Below are 19102 nucleotides of genomic sequence, written 5' to 3'. Positions count from 1 at the left end.
CATACAATACAAATGACCAATAATAGGTCAGTATACATTTTACATTGGTCAATTACAATGTATACTGACCTATCATTGGTCATTTGTATTGTATATGACGTCATTTCTTATTAGGCACTATTAGCTGCTTCTCATTGACTTGAATTGGGTTGTTTAATTTTCAAAATTAAATAATTAAGCGAGAATTAAAACTTTGTTTATTTGTGTCAACATACTTAAGTTTGTGGAATATGGAAGCACTCTTGTTGTGTATAGAGCAAATATTTGTTAATGTTTGTCGTCCAGTTATTTCAGTGTTCACTCAATTCAGCTGAGATAGTATGTTTTAATATCATGTTAAAAAGTATTTGAAGAGTAATAACTTCATAGATTTCTTTTTAAATTGTATAGTTAAATTGTCAATAAATTACTATTACTAAGTTTGAAATTTTCCATAGGTTAATCATTCAATTAAATGATATATCATTACTTGGATCCAAATTTTAATGTTCTCTAATAAAGTGAAACTTATAGCGGGCTTAAATAACGATCTCCACCATCCCCTCCCCACCTACTGGATATACAACAACCTATCCAATAGATGTCAGGAGAAATAGCAACCTAAAATGACGACAATTTCCCTATCTTAGTTTGCTCTATCTAATAATTTTGTTTGTCGTTTTTGTGTCCTTACTAATTGTCCTACGTCGTCCACAAAGATGAGAAAACGAACGGTTTTTAAGCCAAATATAATATCGGAATCACACTATCATATTCTTTTATACAAGGATTCCAATTATACTGTAATTAAACATTTATTAGGCTATCAAGGAATCCGCCAAAAAAGGGAACATAAGTGTCCCATATTATTTTGGCTGATTTTGCCCATTTATGCTTTGCAAGGTTTCAAAAAAGGGTTTAGCTTTTAGTTTTTGTACACAAATAATTACTTTCTGTAAAGGTTAGCCATTGCAAAATGTATATTTTACCTTTTTATTTTACATATTATGTTTTTAAACCTAAACCTATCTATAAAACCTAGAACTAATTTTTGGCTGATAAAGAAGATTTTTCTTAGATAATTAAGATCTTATGCAAATATTATTATAATGTCAAATGATGATTCATATAGTGGTGCCTGTTTAGCTTTGCGGATTTTTTATTCTTGATAGACAGATACAGTACATATAAAATGCTATATAAATGTTAAAATTACTTGTAGTCGACCAAAATATTAGGTAAAATAATAAGTAAGTATAAGAACAAATTAGGTTAAACAAAATAATAATACTATAGACAAACACACACACATATATAGACCTATACACACAAACACACACTATAGACAAACAGTATAATATTTACTTACTTTTAAAGTTAGGTAAACCTATGATAAAAGGGTTTGGGTTTTATGTTTACAAATTAAGAAAATCAACTAAAATCTGTAAATGTCTTTTTTATGATTTACTGCAAAATCATTATAGAAATTTTAAACCTTAATCAAATAAAAATATTACTTACATTTAACTTTAACATCCACATATTTAGGCTGGCTGGCACCTAGACTGTTATTCGCCTGGCAGTAATACTTCCCAGCTGTTTCAACCGTCAAATGTGACAGCGTCAGGTCGCCGGAGTGGGATAGAACCTCGCCGCTGGCGGATTCCTTGAACCACTGGATGCTGGCAGCCGGGTTGGCATCGGCTGTACAGTGCAGACGGACGGAACTGCCCTCGGTTAGGTCGGTAAGGCTCTCACCAGAGGTAATGTCAACGATTGGAGCATCTAAAAAAACAAGAATATAAAAAATTTGTATTTTGAATTTATTACAGATTTTATTGGCAATAAAAAAACTAATAAATCAATCTTAAAAATTGCAACATCCATTTGTGTTGACTCATAAAGAGCTAATTAGAATTTTAGCACACAATTACTTTGCAATTTTGGAAAGTTTTACACATTTTTTCATCACCAATTTTGCACAAAGTCATCATAACACTTCTAAATTAGGTTGCACAGCTACTCTGAAAGTTGTGCAAGTAAGTTAGTCTGATATATAATTTCAAATCATCAAAATAATGTTTATTTATCGTCTATATCTAGAATTTTTTTGTTTATTATTTTCACGGATATCTACTGTAAAATCGCAAGTTACGTTGTCTGTGCTTAAAATTTTTCTTTCTTGTCTAGTTAATGAAAGACCCTAGTTTTACATAGCATTTCCCTGTTAAGCCTTAGTGCTGTTATTATATAATCATAATAGGAAGAGAGAGATCGGAAAATGGGCCGTTCTTTACATTAGTCCCCCAAGTCTTATAATAACGATTTATTATTCGTCGGGACTTTAGTAAATTTTGATTGGCTGGGTCATTAAGTTGAGTGTTCAAACGTGTGTACCACGTATTGTAATCTACAGAATGGGTAATTTTGTGTATTACATTGCATTGATGATGTACATCAATTTCTCGGCCTTTAGTTATCTTTTTAGATCCCTATTGTCAATACCATATTGTCAACATCAACCATTACGATTAAATGTCAACAAAATACTTCTAGGTTCAACAGGATTATGTATACCAGCGGATGCTAGTAGTTGTCAAAAGTCAAATCAAAAGAATGTCATGATCAAAATTATTGGGTTTATCCACAGGGATCTAAAGGGATGAGACAATGGCCGATAAATTGATGTATACCCCAATGAAAATGCACAAAACTACCCCTTCTAAAGATTACAATTAATTGTTGAAACGTTTTGACACTTAACTTAATGAACCAATCAATCAAAATTAAGTAAAAGTCCCCAAATTTGTTGAGACAATGAATAAAAAAACGTTATTATAAAACTTTGGGGACTAGCATAATAAACAGCCCAATGTCCCCTCTTTCCCTGGGTTTATCCACAGTGGCTCAATAGCCAGTCATTTTTCACAATTTTTTCAATAAAATATTCCCTATAAAATCAGTTATATTGATATTTTATAAGACTTCCCTTTTGGTATAACTGTTGATTTGATTAATGAATGAGTTTTGATATTTGCTTGAATTTAATCAAACTTTGTTCCTGTGTGTAGATTTGAATAAAGCTTCTTCATATTTATGCAAATAAATGGCAGTTTCTAGTGCTGTTAGTTTTTATAAAATTTCAGCAGCATTAGAGCTTTATGTTCCTTTAAAGTGTGATGTTATTTTGTATGTTTATTAAGACTATGATATGGAATAAAAGGTTGATAGCATGGAATACAGAAGTCATGAAATGAAGCTCAATATCCCCCCGCCATAATTCTCTATCTTTATTTCCCCCCTATCAATGAAGAACAGTTTAAAATCTTCTGTTTCCTGACTAACCCCGCCTTCCCCCCCTCCTATCTCTGAAAAACATACAAACATTTAAAAATGCAAGATTTGATTAGGCTAGGAAAGGAAAAGGGGTAAAAAAGTTGTTCTTTGGCATGAAAAAAAATGGCTTGCCTAAAAATTTGATAATTTGGCAGATAATTTCCTGTAAATAAATAAAATAAAATGTCGTATCCCATTCACACAATCTCAACTTTGTAAATATTCCCACCAATTTTTAAGGAATCCTATAATATAAAGTAGAAAGGTTTTTCTGTATGAAGCTAAAGATCTTGGAAATGGCAGGTATGATTATTAGTAAGGGTTTTTCTAGTAACCTTTATAAATGCCTTGAGGTGGTTTAAGGCTATTATTCTTTCTCCCCTTTCGATCTCTAGAGTCTAGGGGAGATGTAGCTAGTAAAAAATAAAAAAACAAGGTACTTTCTAAATCTAGCAATGAAATTGGAAGATTTTGTTTTTACCTCAATAAGCCATACTTTAAATTTCTGCACATCCAAGTTTTTTAGAATTAAGAGAAAAATTGTAAAGTGAGATAAAAGAAAAAAAAGAATTAAATTTAAAATTAGGCTTGGCACATTTTTTATTCTTCTTTTGTTTGCATTAAAAAAGCTCTAAAATTACTTTTTAGAAGTGGAGCTGTTTTAAATATTTCATTGTCGGTCTGTGCATTCTATTTTGTAATAATATCTAATAATCAATTTTAACAGTTTCAACATTACATATACTTTAAATGTTTTGAGCTATTCTCTATTCCTTATATCCCCATAAAACTTGACTGTGGTAGCTTGATATTGCTGTGCTATCTAAGAACAATATTGTTCTTGTTTTATTTACAATTAGTAAGGGATAATTTTCAAAACAAAAGCTACCTATTAACCAGAAAGAAAAATTGTAAATACTGGCAAAGCCCAAAAAATGAGAAAATGGATTTGATTTTCTCAAATGATTCTTCTTAATCTAATTTCTATAATGAAAAGTGCATTTTTTATGGCAACGTCCCATTTAAAGTCAATAGAGTTGTTTTTATCCCACCCTTTTAAAATATTTTTGCAAAGGCAGGATTATAACTAGATAAGGTTAATAGTATACAGAATATACGTGGATATCATGACAGGGGAAAATTGTCATCTATTTAGATTGCTAACATAAACATCACTTATTGGTCAGTTCGTTCATTCAATAGGAGCGGAGGAGATGGAGTAAAGGGTTATTTAAGCCAGCTACAAGTTAAACTTTATTAGAGTACATGATAATCTGGTATAGGATCAAAGATTAAATAAAATCAAGGTTCAGACCATCTATATCTTTAATTTAAAAAAAAGAAAAAATGGTGGGGGGTGGGGGATGGGGTGGTCCAACGACTAAAGGATAATTCTACATTCTTGCAACTTTTATATCTTTTATCTTTCTATTTCTTATCTTATTTCATTTTCAAATCAGTTCCTTTTTTTGCAAAATTTAGAAAAATAACTTTTCATATGTTTGAAAATTTTTTCTTTGATTTAGATTTAAATTAATCTTCAAATATAAGGAGTTCATACTTTCATACTATACATATTTATTCATATGCTACCCTAAATTATTCATCTAAAAATATGATTACTTTTTTACTATTGTTAGAGAACAATAAAAGCCAACCTAAAATACCCCCAAAAATCCAAACATATGCTGATAATTCATTTTTTTCATATAATAGAATCTCATATTTTCAGAAGAAAGCTTCTACCCAACTTATTTTGTCCGTACGACTGTAAAGAAAGTATGGATAGATCTATACTATAACGTTATCATGTCCTTCCGTTCGTCCACATATCTATAAAGGAGATTTTCTTAAAGTGGAATTATATTTTTTATTTGGTGCTATTAAAGATATATTTATAAATTGTTTGAGAAGTTTCCTTTGACCCATAAGAATATACTACATCTACTACTACTACTATGGTTGTTGTCATACTTGTTTTGATATTTTTGTTAACATAGTATTATTTGAATCATGTATTATATTGTTAACAATGGTAAACATATTTCTATTGTTGGTTGTAAGCTTGCTAAGCAACTACCGTATTTTGAGTATGTCGTTTTAGTAGGGTTGTCCTGGTTTTTAAATAAAAAGTTAATTCCTACTTAAAGGCAGGAAGGGAGGGGACATTTGCCTGCTTACTACACTAGTCCTCTAAGCTTTATAATATCAAGCCTTGGGGACTTTTATTAATTTTGATTGGTTGTTTTATTAAGTTGAGTGTATAAAAGTTTCAAAAACTAAAAGAAATCTAAATAAGGTGTAATTTGTAAATCATAATTGGATGTACATCAATTCATCGGCCATTGTCTTATCCCTTTAGATCCATGCATAAAAGGTATATTATCAGTCTGTATGTATTAACTGCAAGATAAATACGGCGTGAAAGCTTCTTACAGTTTAGCACAATCCCTCCCCAATTTTATTTTAATTTTAAAACACAAGAAAATAAGTTGAATAACTGCCCCAACCCTACAGAGTATTTACTATATTATCTGTGTAAGCAAAAGTATTGAAAATATTAACATAAGTGTATATACACCAAGAAAAGTCGGGCACGCTAAACCAAAAATTAATATATAGAAACATAATATGTGTTTTTTGAGACTTTTTGAAACTTCTTATGTAAGTTTACTTCAAAAACTAAAATTAGCTTTTAAAAATGCCAACACTTTCTGATTATCAAGATGTAGTTTCGGGGTCCCAACTGAAGTAGATCTTTACATAAGATTCTTATATTGTTTTATGTATTTAATTTCTGCTGATTTTTAGGTTTTCTATGTCAGCAGTATTTTAATTATTACTTACTCACAATGATAACAAGGAAAATTTTATCTATAAGAAGCAACACACAAAAGCTATAAATATTTGGGAGAAACTCGTTAAACCACAAAAAAACAGTAGTTAAATGACACTCCAAAGCAAGGACGTATTGACATGTAATAATATTAGAGTAGCATCGCTACTAATAATGTAAATTCTAAATACCACATAAAAATAATCTAATTTGCAGTAAAAATTCTAAAATCCATTTTAAACAAATTTTATATCATCCTATAATTTGGTGGATTTCTATAAAACTTATAAAATCAATCATATATATTGTTTAAATGACAAGTATTAGTGCTAAGCGACCACGCATAAAGGTCAAAATGGCCATTAGAGTTACACAAATAACTGTTAGACCAATCATCAAAGGTGTCTTTTAATACTATTAAATTTGTAAGCATTGAACAATTTAATAGACAAAGTCGACTATTTAACATTAAATTAGAGAGATCATTGCTGACTATTTTTCGACAGGCTATAAAAATGTCTTATATGCGCGGATCACTCTAAATATGTCTAATAAGCGCGGACCACTCTAAAATACAAGCTCATCCATCAAAAACTAAAAATACTTAAATCAAACCCTTCCAAGGAAAATATACATAAAATCTGAAAAAGATATGTATATTTTTAAAAAATTTTCTTCTCTTTTAAATAGTTTTATTTTGTATTGATTTTAATTTGGTATTGTTATTGTTTAGCATATAAAAGTCCTCAAAACCCCTCCCCAAAAAATCAGATGGGGTTATACAAGTGTAATAAAAAAGTTTATAAATAAAAATTGTTTACAAACCGTAAGTTATTTCAATTCTAATTCTCAACATTTGCATAAAAAATCATGTAAAATCGAGGGGGGAAATATTTCATCTTATATTTTTGAATAGAAGGAAGTCATAGTGTAGGAGAATACACGAAGAATTTTAAACAGGTATAAGACCAAAGGTTGGAGTTCCCATAAACTAGCATATTTGGGTTAGGTAAAGTGTACTACCAAATTTAATATTTTTACTGCTCCACTATTAGACACTTGACTTATTCAAAGACTTTTTTATTACACTGTTTCCCAAAGCTTTTTTATTCGTTAGCGTGTTAACTTTAGGGACTTTTGTTTAATTTTGATTGGTTGGTATGTGTGGTGTTCAAACGTTTCAGCTAAATAATCTACAGAAGGGGTATTTTTCTGTATCATCATCGGGGATGTAAATAAATTTATCGGCCATTGTCTTATCCCTTTAGATCCCTGTATTTTACTTCTAAAAATTTAGCCAAACAACCCTTTTATCAGTTTTGTATAGTATACCAAAGTGGAAGGAAGGGGAGGTGTAAGTAATGGACAAAAGATTTTGTGGGGAGAATAAAGAATTAAGAATTAGAGGGGGGGCCGGGGGGGGGGGGCTACTAAGATTTATCTGGTCAAAAATTTAGTATTTACAGTCCAGGGGCGGAGAGGGGGAAATCCCAAGTAGATTTACTAGAAATCAAGTAAGGGGGGAAACATTAAAGTAAATAAGCATAGATAAGATATTCATTATCAAGAAAACATATTTTGCCTCTAAATTTTCGCCATTTATTGCCAGGGATCTAAAGGGAAAAGACAAAGACAAATAAATTGATGTACATCCCCAATGATGATTACAATTAGTTGTTGAATGTTTGGACACTCAACAAAATGAACCAACCAATCAAACTCTTAATTAAAGTCTTCAAGGTTGTGAAACCAATGAATAAGAAAACGACTTTATAAGATTTTGGGAGCTAGTGATATTAACAGCCCAATGTCCCCTCCCTCTCTGGTTTAATTATTACACCTTAAAAGATAAAACACATAATTTAAATGATTGAAATCAATTTAAATTGCTGTATATTTGTGTGTGTCTGTGAGTAAAGTGGACAATTTAAAGATTATTCAATAAAACAAGATTTATTCCTAACATGTAAATCCAAAAATATTACTTGAAAGTCTCAAAACTGCTCGGATGTAAGGATAGAGCAATTAAAAATAAATAAATCTTCCCACAAATCATCCTTTCGTTTAAGTTTGAGCTTTGATATTAGATTTTAATACTTCATATTGGGATGAGATTAATTTTTCTTCAATTGACCTGTCCTAACATCCATGTCAAACTTAGGGGAGGAAAAGAGACTTTAAATATATTTCATTTGAATTTGTCTAAAAGGATGAATATAGAATAAAAACATTTTACTTGAAAGGTTTTTTACTGAAGGAAAAGGGAATAATAATCTTTGGAATAATTGTCAAACTATCTTTTCGACCAACCAAAAACAAAAGTTTGTTTAAAACCTTTTTTTATATTTAATTTTTTTCAATCATAGCATTCTATTGTACACAAAATTATATCCTTTGCCCTGATTTTACTTGAATAAAACTATTTGTCTGTAGCCCACATAATTTCTTATCTGTTAAAACTCTTTTATCGGCAAAATCCTTTTAATTATCCAGTGAATCACTAATATCTTTACACCTAATTAGTTCATTAAAAATATAAATGATATATTTTTGGTGCTTCGTTAAGGTTAAGTTAGAGTATTTCACAATTTTGAAAGAGATTAATAATTAGAAAGTTAGTACGTGGAAGGGGGGGAGGTGGTGGACCTCTGGTAAAATAAGTGATCCTACTAAAAACTATTATATCTTATCTTATTGGAAAACTTTTAATTTTACATCTATTTTATGGCTGTTCGAAATACAGCTAGGGATATGTTCTTTGAAGAAAAAATATTGACTAAATGTTTGTTTGTTAATTAATATTCTTTATTCATTATTCATTATTGATATGTCTAATCTAAATGCAAGAAAAAGGGCAAATACTTAAGTTTTTTAAAAAGTTTAGGTTGGGTTTAAAGAATCTCTGTCTCTCCCCCATGAGATAAGAAAATTTAAAGTGAGGCTTTAGCACTTCTCACATAGATAAAAACACATTTTGTCATTTTTTTATCAAATAAAATTCTAGCAAAATTTTATGAAAATCATGCGGATTTTTGTTTAGTTGAGAATAAAGTTTTAAAATTCATTTGGACAGTGATATAGCTTCTAAAGAAAGTTATAATATCTCAAAATATTGTCATAAATGAAATACTCAGACATGGCATAACAATGATATAGGTGATATTAATAATTTTAAAAGATATAGAGAAACTGTAATTTTTGACTTAGGAAAATCTGAGTAAATCTTTTTTTTCAGATAGAACATCACTTTTCTGGGTGTATGTAGGTATGTTAATTAGCAAGTAAACTTATATAAAATTGTTAAAATAGTTTAGGGAGCTGATTACAATTGGGGGGAGGGGGGAATTATTTAACAATGAAACAACCCTTTGTTTTCTCTAAACAACAACAACAACAACAAATTTAAATTTTCAATTTTCATTTAGATAAAAGGAAATTATGAATAGAAAAGGAAAGGTTAGGTATACAGTATACAATATCAGTAGGGCGGTTGCACACATTTTTACTTTCTTCATAAGATTTTCTAAAGTCAATATTTTTCCTTTATGAAACTTACACAGAATTAATCTTAAAAGCTGGTAAGATATAAATTTATTATTACCACTTAAAGATGTTTAAAATCCTAATAGTAAACAAATGATGAAAAAAGGTGTCTATTTAAAGAGTGTATGTAAAATTATACTTAAATGACAGTTAAGGAGAAAAAAGTAATGTTGGCCTATTGAAGAAAACATATCCAACTTCCTAACTGTATACATATATACAAATTCAAAAGATTTTAAGAAAATGGTTATGGAGAGGGGGAATTTAAAGCAAGATATCAGACAGCAAAGTTCTCTCCCTCGATCAAAACCCTTTCTTTCTTCCTTGTATTTTCTTAGTGAATAAGGAAGGAATAAATAATGGAGTACACATAGAACAATACCCTTTAAACTTCACAATTCATACTAAAAAAACAAGGAATCATTTCAATATATTTATAAACCTAAAGACGGTTTTAGTTAAAAAAATCAAGTCAATTGAGCCAATAAGCACTTATGAATTATCAACAATTATCAATATCAAGAAATATTAAACTTAAAAGCTACATGGTCTATTATAATAAGAAAGATCAAAGAGTTTAGAATTTAGACCGTATCATGGTAAGGGTATTTAAGATAAAAGGATGGCTAGAGTATAAAGTCTCAGGCATACAGGGAAAGGCCTTGGTAAGAGGAATCATCCTTCCCTCCAAAATTATTTGAGTAGCTTCAAAAATTGTGATAAGTAAAGGTTTTTAACAGAGAGAGGGTAATTTTGTGTATTATAATTGGGGATGTACATTAATTTGTGTGTTATTATCTAATCCCTTTAGATACCTGGGTTTTCAACTATGAAAACGTATGTATATTTATCTTCCATTTTCTTATCCCTACATCCCTAGGCATAAAGTCTACACCAAAAGTAAAGTATACGCCAAAGTTCTATATATAAATATTCGATAAGAAATGTATAAATTCATATTTCTAACATTTATCCTGTATATTTTATAGAACAAGAATATGGAATTTCAAAGGTAAATGTATAATTCTAATTAATAATAAGGAAGCAGGAAAGAAAATGGTTTGCCAATGTTTTGATTTGTTTTGATTAACAAAATAAGGAAATAATTAACTTGGCCTAAATGCCAAGTTTTTAAAAAATATTTTTTTCCTGTGATATATTTGATAAGGGTTTCATTAATTTACAAAAATACGTTTGAGAAGGTGTTTTATTTCTATAATGGTGAATTGTATGAAAGGTTGGAGTTAAAATTGTTTAAGTCAGATGCATGATCTTTTTTTGTGAATATTTTTGGATAAAAAAATATTTGTTTAAAAAACCCTAGTAGGAAATACAATTAAAAAAAATATTTTTTTTGTGTTAAATGGTCGTGGCTATATTAATTAAGGATGTGGGGTGAAGAAATGCAGTAAACAGGCTAATCCATGATGTGTGTGTGTGTGTGTGTGGGGGGGGGGGGGGGGAGTTTGGTAAGAACTCGTAAACAGGCTAATCAATAATTTATTCCTCGGTTTCAAATTCTATTATTCTCCTTCTGCATTTAATCCCAAAATTTATTTTATCTCAGGAAGAAGCAGATTAGATTTAATATAAATGGATGCCACATTTGAAAATGGAAAAAATATTCCTACATATTGAAAAAGAGCTGATTTTAAAGTGTGTTTTTTTAATATCATAATTTTTATAAGATTTGTGGGAAAGACTATTTATCCATCTATTCATGTATCCATAATTAAGAACACCGAATCCATTGTTTTAAATTCAATTGTTAATGCATTTGAGATTTATGTAAATTGTTAAGTGTATCCTCTTTATGTATATTAGAAAATATAAATCTCTGTTATCCTGGGTAATATTGCGTTGACATACAAAAATATGGCATTAAATAATAGTGGATATTTCTGCTATACTTATAAACTGTATTAATAAGAGCCAATTTGATAAATAAATGGAAATTTAGAAACCATTCCCAAATTATATTTTTGTGTTGATATAATTACAGCATACAAATAACAGGGATGTGAAAATATAAAGCTTTAGCTGGGGATTCAAATAATACAATTTATAGTAATAAGATCTTTAGAGTTTTGACGTCATTTTTCGATACTTTTATAACATAACAGTTTGAGGCTAACAAACCCTTAAATATGAACTGTTATGTTATACATTTTTGAATCATAGAAACCCCCACTTGAATATTTCCGCTCTTAGAAACTTAATGCTATTCAATTTTTGCTACAAGATCCTTGCTGAATTTATTATAAGGATAAAAAGGTGTTTTAAAAATACACAAAAGAAAAATAAGAAATAATTCCGTCACATAAATTCTGTTTTTAAGGCTAATTTATTCTGATTCAAAAGAAGAAAATACCAATATTCTTTAATAACATATTTTAAAACACCATAAAACCGAAGAAATATTTCTCGGGGTTTAATACAATCACAATAAATTGAGGAATGATTGTAAAAACTTTAAATTATCTAAACCAAAAAGAATATTTTAGGAATAATCTTAGATATTTTTGGTATACAAAAGTACACCCCAGCCTGTCAGTTGAGGTGAGTTGAACCCAGGAATGTAAAGGGATAAGAAAATAGCCAATGATGATACACAAAATTTCCCATTCTCCAGATTACAATTGGTGGTTGAAAAGTTTAGACACTAAACCTTATGAACCAAATAATCAAAATTCAATAAAAATCCCCAACGTTGCTAAGCCAACAAGTAAGAAAAAAATTATAAAGCTTCGGGGACTAGCGTAATAAACAGCCCGTTGTCCCCGCCCTCCCTGTGAGTTGAACCACAAAAATCTTATCTTTATTTGTTTCTCTTCTTTTAAGGGGTTTATCATTATTCAGTGAGCCTAATATCTATCAGTTTTGTTTAAAATTCAATATTATTTAACTCCTTTCTAAGAGTGCAGATACTCTATAATTGATGTGTTCCGTACGCCTGTCTGTACATTTGTTTGTGACCTTCCATTCGCTGTGATAGCTAAACCGACCTCAAACTTTTCTATTTATAACTTATTTTTGCTTTTAATGTAACATCATACAAAAACAATTTATTAGATGTATACTTTTTATATTCTTTTTGTTGCGCTACGTAAGGAAAAAATCGTCTTTTTAGATAAGGCAAAAGTAGTGAATACTCAAACAATACTTTTTAGTTTTAAGATATCCATATACAGTAAGAGAAAATGGGTGGAAGGATTGAAAAAAGTTTTTGCCACAAGAAGAAGTGAAAACTTGGAGAAAATATTGTTTATCTGAAAAATCGGATCAAGATCACTTAATTTTTAAGAAACTCATGCTATATCTAAAAAACAATAAAATAGTTTTAAATTTTCTAAATAAAAATCTTCAAAATTAATTTAAAAATCTACCAAATAAAAACGTCACAACTCTTTGAATGAAAAGTTTGAAGTATTTTTCCAGTACGATAGAAAACTTTTAAGATCAGTTTAGTAGCGAAGCTACTCTATAAGTAAGGTCTATCAAAGTAACTTGAAATAAAATATATAAATAAATCTACTTACATTGAACATCAAGAAAAGATTTGACATCAACAATGGTAGTTAGAGCTGGATGCTCAGCCGAACATCTCAAAGCCTTGCCATGGTCGGTTCTGCTCATTTGTAGGGCAATGGTCGAAACAACGTTCCCGGCGGGGTTGATAGTTCTGTGAGCAGTCAACAGCTCTCTGTCGCCTAGGTACCATTTGAGCTGGGGCGGGGGACTGCCGCCCACCCCCAGGCACTGGATACGCTGTTCCTCCCCCTCAGGGGCGCTGATGGCTCCCAGAATTGACTCTTTGGAGGTTCCACTTCGGAGCTGGACTGACTTGGGGGGATCTAAAAACATATTTAATTATTAATTTTTAGAAGACATAAATATTGATTTTTATCCATAAATATTGTGTTATAGTAGCCAATTAGGACCCTAATATATACAATTAACATATCATAGAGATGCTACACGACATGCAAAGTTTATCAATACACGTTGTTATATTTTAATTTAAAGAAACATATATAAATATTTTTTTACATCCTATAGGATAAGAACAGTTCTCAATTTTCATCATCATATCTGACTAGTGGAGAAATTGTAAGTATAATACATAATGCTATTTTCCAACAAATGATAAAGCAACTTTTCTGAATAAACTTTGGCTCACACCCATATAGGTCCTAATTATGTGGAATTTACTAGAAAATATTGGGTAATTGGGTAATAGACTGGCCCAAAAAAACAAGAATTTTTAAATCTTTACCATAACAATTTGCGGATACCTTGAAGTTGTTACCGGCTCAAATGTAGACCTTTTAGTGAAAACTAGACCTCTCTACAATGAAAATTGATCTCGAAATTTCAATCTTAAGCTTTTTATCAAAAACTTCATATTTTCATGATTTTAACAAGAAATAATTAAAGAACTGCCAACCTAAAATAATGTAACAAGAGTTCAAATATAAAGCAATCATAAAAAGTAGGCATAACCGCCATTCCTGCCGAATAATGCCGAAAAACGTCTAAAAACATTGTTTTATTTAAATTGATAATTTGTGTAAGAAATTGAACTAAAACAGTAGCTATTAGTCTTATGAGAAGAGAAATGATGAAAAACTCTAAAAAATATACATTTTAAAGACATAAAATAGGAAAAAGTGTTTTTAATAAATTTCATGGCTCAACAGACATTGTCGTCAATAAAGAGACAATTTACTTAAAGAAAAAATTAAATAAAGGTAAAAAAATATGTAATATACTTATTCTCATATTCAACTTTTTAAAGAAAAGCATACTAATAAAAAAAATAATATTGCAAAAAATAATTTGATTGTTTTTTATTAAACCAGGAATAAAGAGTAAGGCTTATCTTTAATTATTTTTCTTCAATAATTTTGCAGTATGAATTAGCTTTCCCAAATTTTTGTATTGTACATAAATAAATTTTTATACTTTCTTTCTTCATATGTTTATTCCTGGTGATTTTAATATTTTATTTCAATGTTTGTAAACAAACAGACAGAAAATTTGATGTTTCGCTTTATATCTGGTGTAAGCCTTTCATAATTTGGGGAATTAAAGGTGAAAATAAATATGCATTTGACGAGATAGCGATAGATTTTTTCTTAAAATCAATTATAGGGCTAAAATCTACAAACAATACATAACCTATTTTTACATAACGCACATTGAAAAGCGATTTAGACCTTCATTTGGGCCACACTATTGGGTAACTAACTATACTCTATACAGTTAGATACATCAATGGATTGCTGTGTTTTTGCAAGACAATTTTACTGTAAACTTTAATAATACCATGGTTTTGTAAACAAGATTTTTACATTTCATAAAAATTCAATGCTTTTTAATAACCATTTTAATTAAGATATTTGATTTGTTCAATGATATTGTAAAATTCTAAGTTCCAAAAAAGTATAAAAATGACTGGTCAATAAAATAAAATCGGCCCTACCAAAACACAGTATCTAGTTCTAGTACCTAACTAAAAAATAAGGATCATCATAATTTTCATAAAAAGACGAGATGCGGTTTCTTAAAATGTTTGATTATAAGTTTCACAGTAAAATATATTTGGTGGATTACTGTGTTTTCTGCTGTGTTTGTCTGTAATTTCTTACTGCAGGAATCACATGAGAATAAGTGTTTAAAGTAGCACATAATTCCAGTATTTTACACACTTTTTATCGCCCTGTACATGATTTTCATGTCAAAGGTGATCTAATTTTTGTATTAAGAAGGCAATAAGTTAAAAATTAGGCTTATAATTATTTTATGTAAAGCATAAATTAACATAAATATTGTACCAAATGAAATTATGGAATGCTATTGTTATATTCATTTAAGTATATTTATTGTCAGAATTAAGTAAACACTAGAATGTACCTAAATATAATACAATTGATGGAATATTGTTATTTTAGAGGGTTTATTTCAATACGGTAAATATGATAAAAAAATTTGAGGATAGATAAATGCAATTTAAAATGAGCTTCGTCCAATATTGTCGGTTTTGAATTATCATAGGCTTGTCATAACATTGAATGTAAATGTTTGAATGTCTGTGTATTTCTGTGTGTGAATATGTGTGTATGTGTGTGTGAGTGTGTTGTTTGAGCCATGTTGAGTAATTTGAAACTCTTGAAGAGTAAATTGGTTCTAGTGTTTGCTAACCAAACCTTCAGTCAGGGGGGAGAGAGTGCATTGAACTGGAAATTATACTGGTACCCAAAGTTTTATAAACAATTTTGTCATTAAATACTTGATTGGTTGGTTCAAACTAGCAATGTCCAACTATTTTTATTCAACAGAAAGGATAATTTTGATAATCATCATTGAGTAATTAAATCAAATTATCATAAATAGTCTTATCCCTTTAGATCCCTGAGATGAACCAACCAATTCCCCTTTTTATTTCCTTTCCTTCCCACTACTTGACTAGGTAACCTTCCTCTTATAATTTAATTTGTAGAAATGTTCTTTTCATAATTATTTGTTGAAACCTGTTAAACCTTTATGCTGTTATTGTATTAATGAAATAATGTTTTTGGCAAATATCAGGCCAAAACGATTATAAAATAGAATGTCGATTAAAATTATATGTCAGCAAATGGTTTTAAGTACAACATTACAACTTTTGATTTTTCATTTCATAATATTTTTAAAGATGTTTTTGAATAATAGAGAATAATATCTTTTGATGTATTGTTTTTGTTTTGTTATAATTGTGAGAAAAACTGCACATTTAATAATCAGTAATACTGGGATTTAATAATCTTAAGCCTTCTTATATAGATATATCTGTGTATCTATCTATTATCCTGGCCACAAATTGACCTATTTCCCCCTCCAATCTTTTCAACCCTTAACTTCCCTGGTTAAGATAAACTAAAGTAGTGTCCGTACGATAATGCCAAAAATAAGATATTGAACTTAAAGAATCTCCAATACAACGTTGGATTCAGGAAGGTAGGGGACATTAGGATGTTTATAATAATCCCCAAAGTTTAATAATAACGCTTTCATATTCGTTTGCTTAACATTTTTGGAGACTTTCATTAAAATTTGATTGGTTGGTTTATTTATTTGAGTGTCCAAACGTTTCAACCACTAATTATAATCAGTTAATCTAGTATAATATCATCGGGCATGTACATCAATTTATCGACCATTAATTTTTGCATTCTTATGCTTTTTACTATTGTTTAACAGTTTTGCTGTGACACCCACCAGCCAACCAACTTAATCTACTAGTAACCCAAACATTGATGAACTGAAAATAGTTGCCGAATGTGTACGCAGTTTCCTGAGTGTTTCCTCATCCTAGCTCAATATTTACTACTAGCTAAAAAAGCTTCAAACTTCAAAAAAAAATCAAAATTTAAAAAATTCAAATTTATAATGTATAATGTATAAATCGTTTATACATTCAAATTTTGATTTTTTTAAGGGAAGTTTGAAGATTTGTAGCTAGTAGAAAATATTGAGCTAGGATGAGGAAACACCCAGGAAACTGCGTACACATTCGGCAACTATTTTCAGTTCACCCAAACATTGGTATAAACTTGTACAACAAACAATGTTTACACGAAGTTTTTATGGCCTCCAAGATTTTTTCAAAGATTTATACAGTTTAAACATTGTATTTCTAAAGTACATGTTGTATTTTAGACTCTCTAACCATTAAATTACTCATGGCTATTGATTTAATCATCATTAAAAAGTACATTAACCAATCCGTATATTTCTTGAAATTTATTAAAACTTTTTTATTCCCCTGAATCTTTATTTACTTTTAAGACATTAGAATCATTGAAAAAGTGTTTGAAAAGAAAAATGTTTTAGTATGAAGATTGTTGTTACTCTTATTTAACTTATGTAGATAAGATAAATAATATCAAGATTAAAATCATGAAGAAAACAACAAATTTTCATTTGGAATGTAGATAAGATTGCTTACAATTTTCAGGATAAAATATTTTATTTCTAATTGTTTCTTTGAAAGTTATATCTTTATTGAAGAAAAACTATTGAGTATTGAAATATAAAGCAAAACTTTAATTACCTATTAGTGATTCTAAAAAAATTTTTCTTTAGATAAAATATCTCTCCTTAAAAACAAAGGTTAATAGAACATAATAATTCAATTTAAATTTATTTGATTACTCTGCTTTATTGCAATCATAGGCTTAAAACTTTTGAAATAAAAAAAACTTTACCCACCAACAAAATGGCCTAAAACCTTGATCAGACGGTAGTTATATTCCCTTATAGGTAGAGCCCAATTGGACCAGCGGTGAGTGGGAGGTTATATATTAACATTCTCAACCATTCTTTACAAGTTTATACTTTAAAATTTATTCAGCAGCATAAATTTTGATTTAAATTTATTCCGCCAATTGTTTGTGAACAAATTTTGCCACCTGTTTTACAATGCAAAGTTTTCCAAAGTTTTGATCCCCAATGGCATCCATAACTGTTCTGGAGACTGGGATAGAACTTCGCAAAATTATTTGCAGAATATGATAGATAGATATTTGGGTATACTAGATTGAACTATACGGAGATTGGCAATAAAACATTTAGTAAAAGTTGCAAAGATCTACATTTCATAAAAAGAAGCAGAGATTTCAAAGATTCTTTTTATTCTATTTGTTTTGAAGAATCCTTATTCCATTCTGGAGTGCATCAACTTTTATGCTTTTATAGGCTATTATCTCAATTGCAAAAAATGCTTTTGTGTTTCTTTTTTAGAATTTATCTTTTATTTAGTATTTATCTTTGAAACGAAAGGGTCATTAGAATTAAATTAAAGAACTCAATTACTAATTACTCTTCCGCTACCTTTATAGCAATACAAACACACCCACAAGCCCACAACCACACACACACACACACACACACACACACAAAACCCACACACACACACAGACAGTCTAATGTTGATATTAAATTACATGATCAAATTACTTACAAGTATAATTGCCTTTAATTATATTTGAATTGGTTCAATTTATTTTCATTAGATATCAAGCTATAGCAGGGCCAGTCTATATAAATTATTACTATACTAATATAAATTTTGTTAAAATAAGAACAGTTATCTATAATACAGTAACAAATGAAATTTTTTGTAATTTGATAATAAAACCAACCTACTTTAATATAAAAAAGTAGTAGTTTTCAGACAAATCCTAGTTATGGAATTGCTACGCAACCTAGAAAGCGAATTTAGCAAATAATAATGAAAATAAAATAATATACTTTTTAGGTGGTAAAATTATTAATGAATTGCCATTAATTTGTGTCTGAGTGTATTTACTTTTCTGCTATTTATTTAATGTTATATGTACACACAAATTTAGTCATTTGTGCGTC

General features: G+C 29.3%; 1 protein-coding gene across 1 annotated transcript in view; it reads right to left on the bottom strand.

Moving 5' to 3' along the window:
• LOC145325062 (irregular chiasm C-roughest protein-like) overlaps positions 1 to 19102 on the bottom strand; it is a 91059-nt gene that overhangs the window by 30984 nt on the left and 40973 nt on the right. Inside the window, exons 5-6 of the mRNA XM_080167928.1 lie at positions 13234 to 13548; positions 1501 to 1764 (exon numbers count right to left, since the gene is read on the bottom strand). Of these exons, the coding sequence (XP_080024054.1) occupies positions 1501 to 1764; positions 13234 to 13548 (579 nt within the window). The remainder of the gene's footprint in view (positions 1 to 1500; positions 1765 to 13233; positions 13549 to 19102) is intronic.

This window comes from Acartia tonsa, chromosome 1, assembly GCF_053477335.1.
Source record: "Acartia tonsa isolate MP-2025a chromosome 1, ASM5347733v1, whole genome shotgun sequence".
Lineage (NCBI taxonomy): Eukaryota > Metazoa > Arthropoda > Copepoda > Calanoida > Acartiidae > Acartia > Acartia tonsa.
Note: the sequence above shows the minus strand (reverse complement) of the source record. Positions and strands in the feature narration are given on the sequence as shown.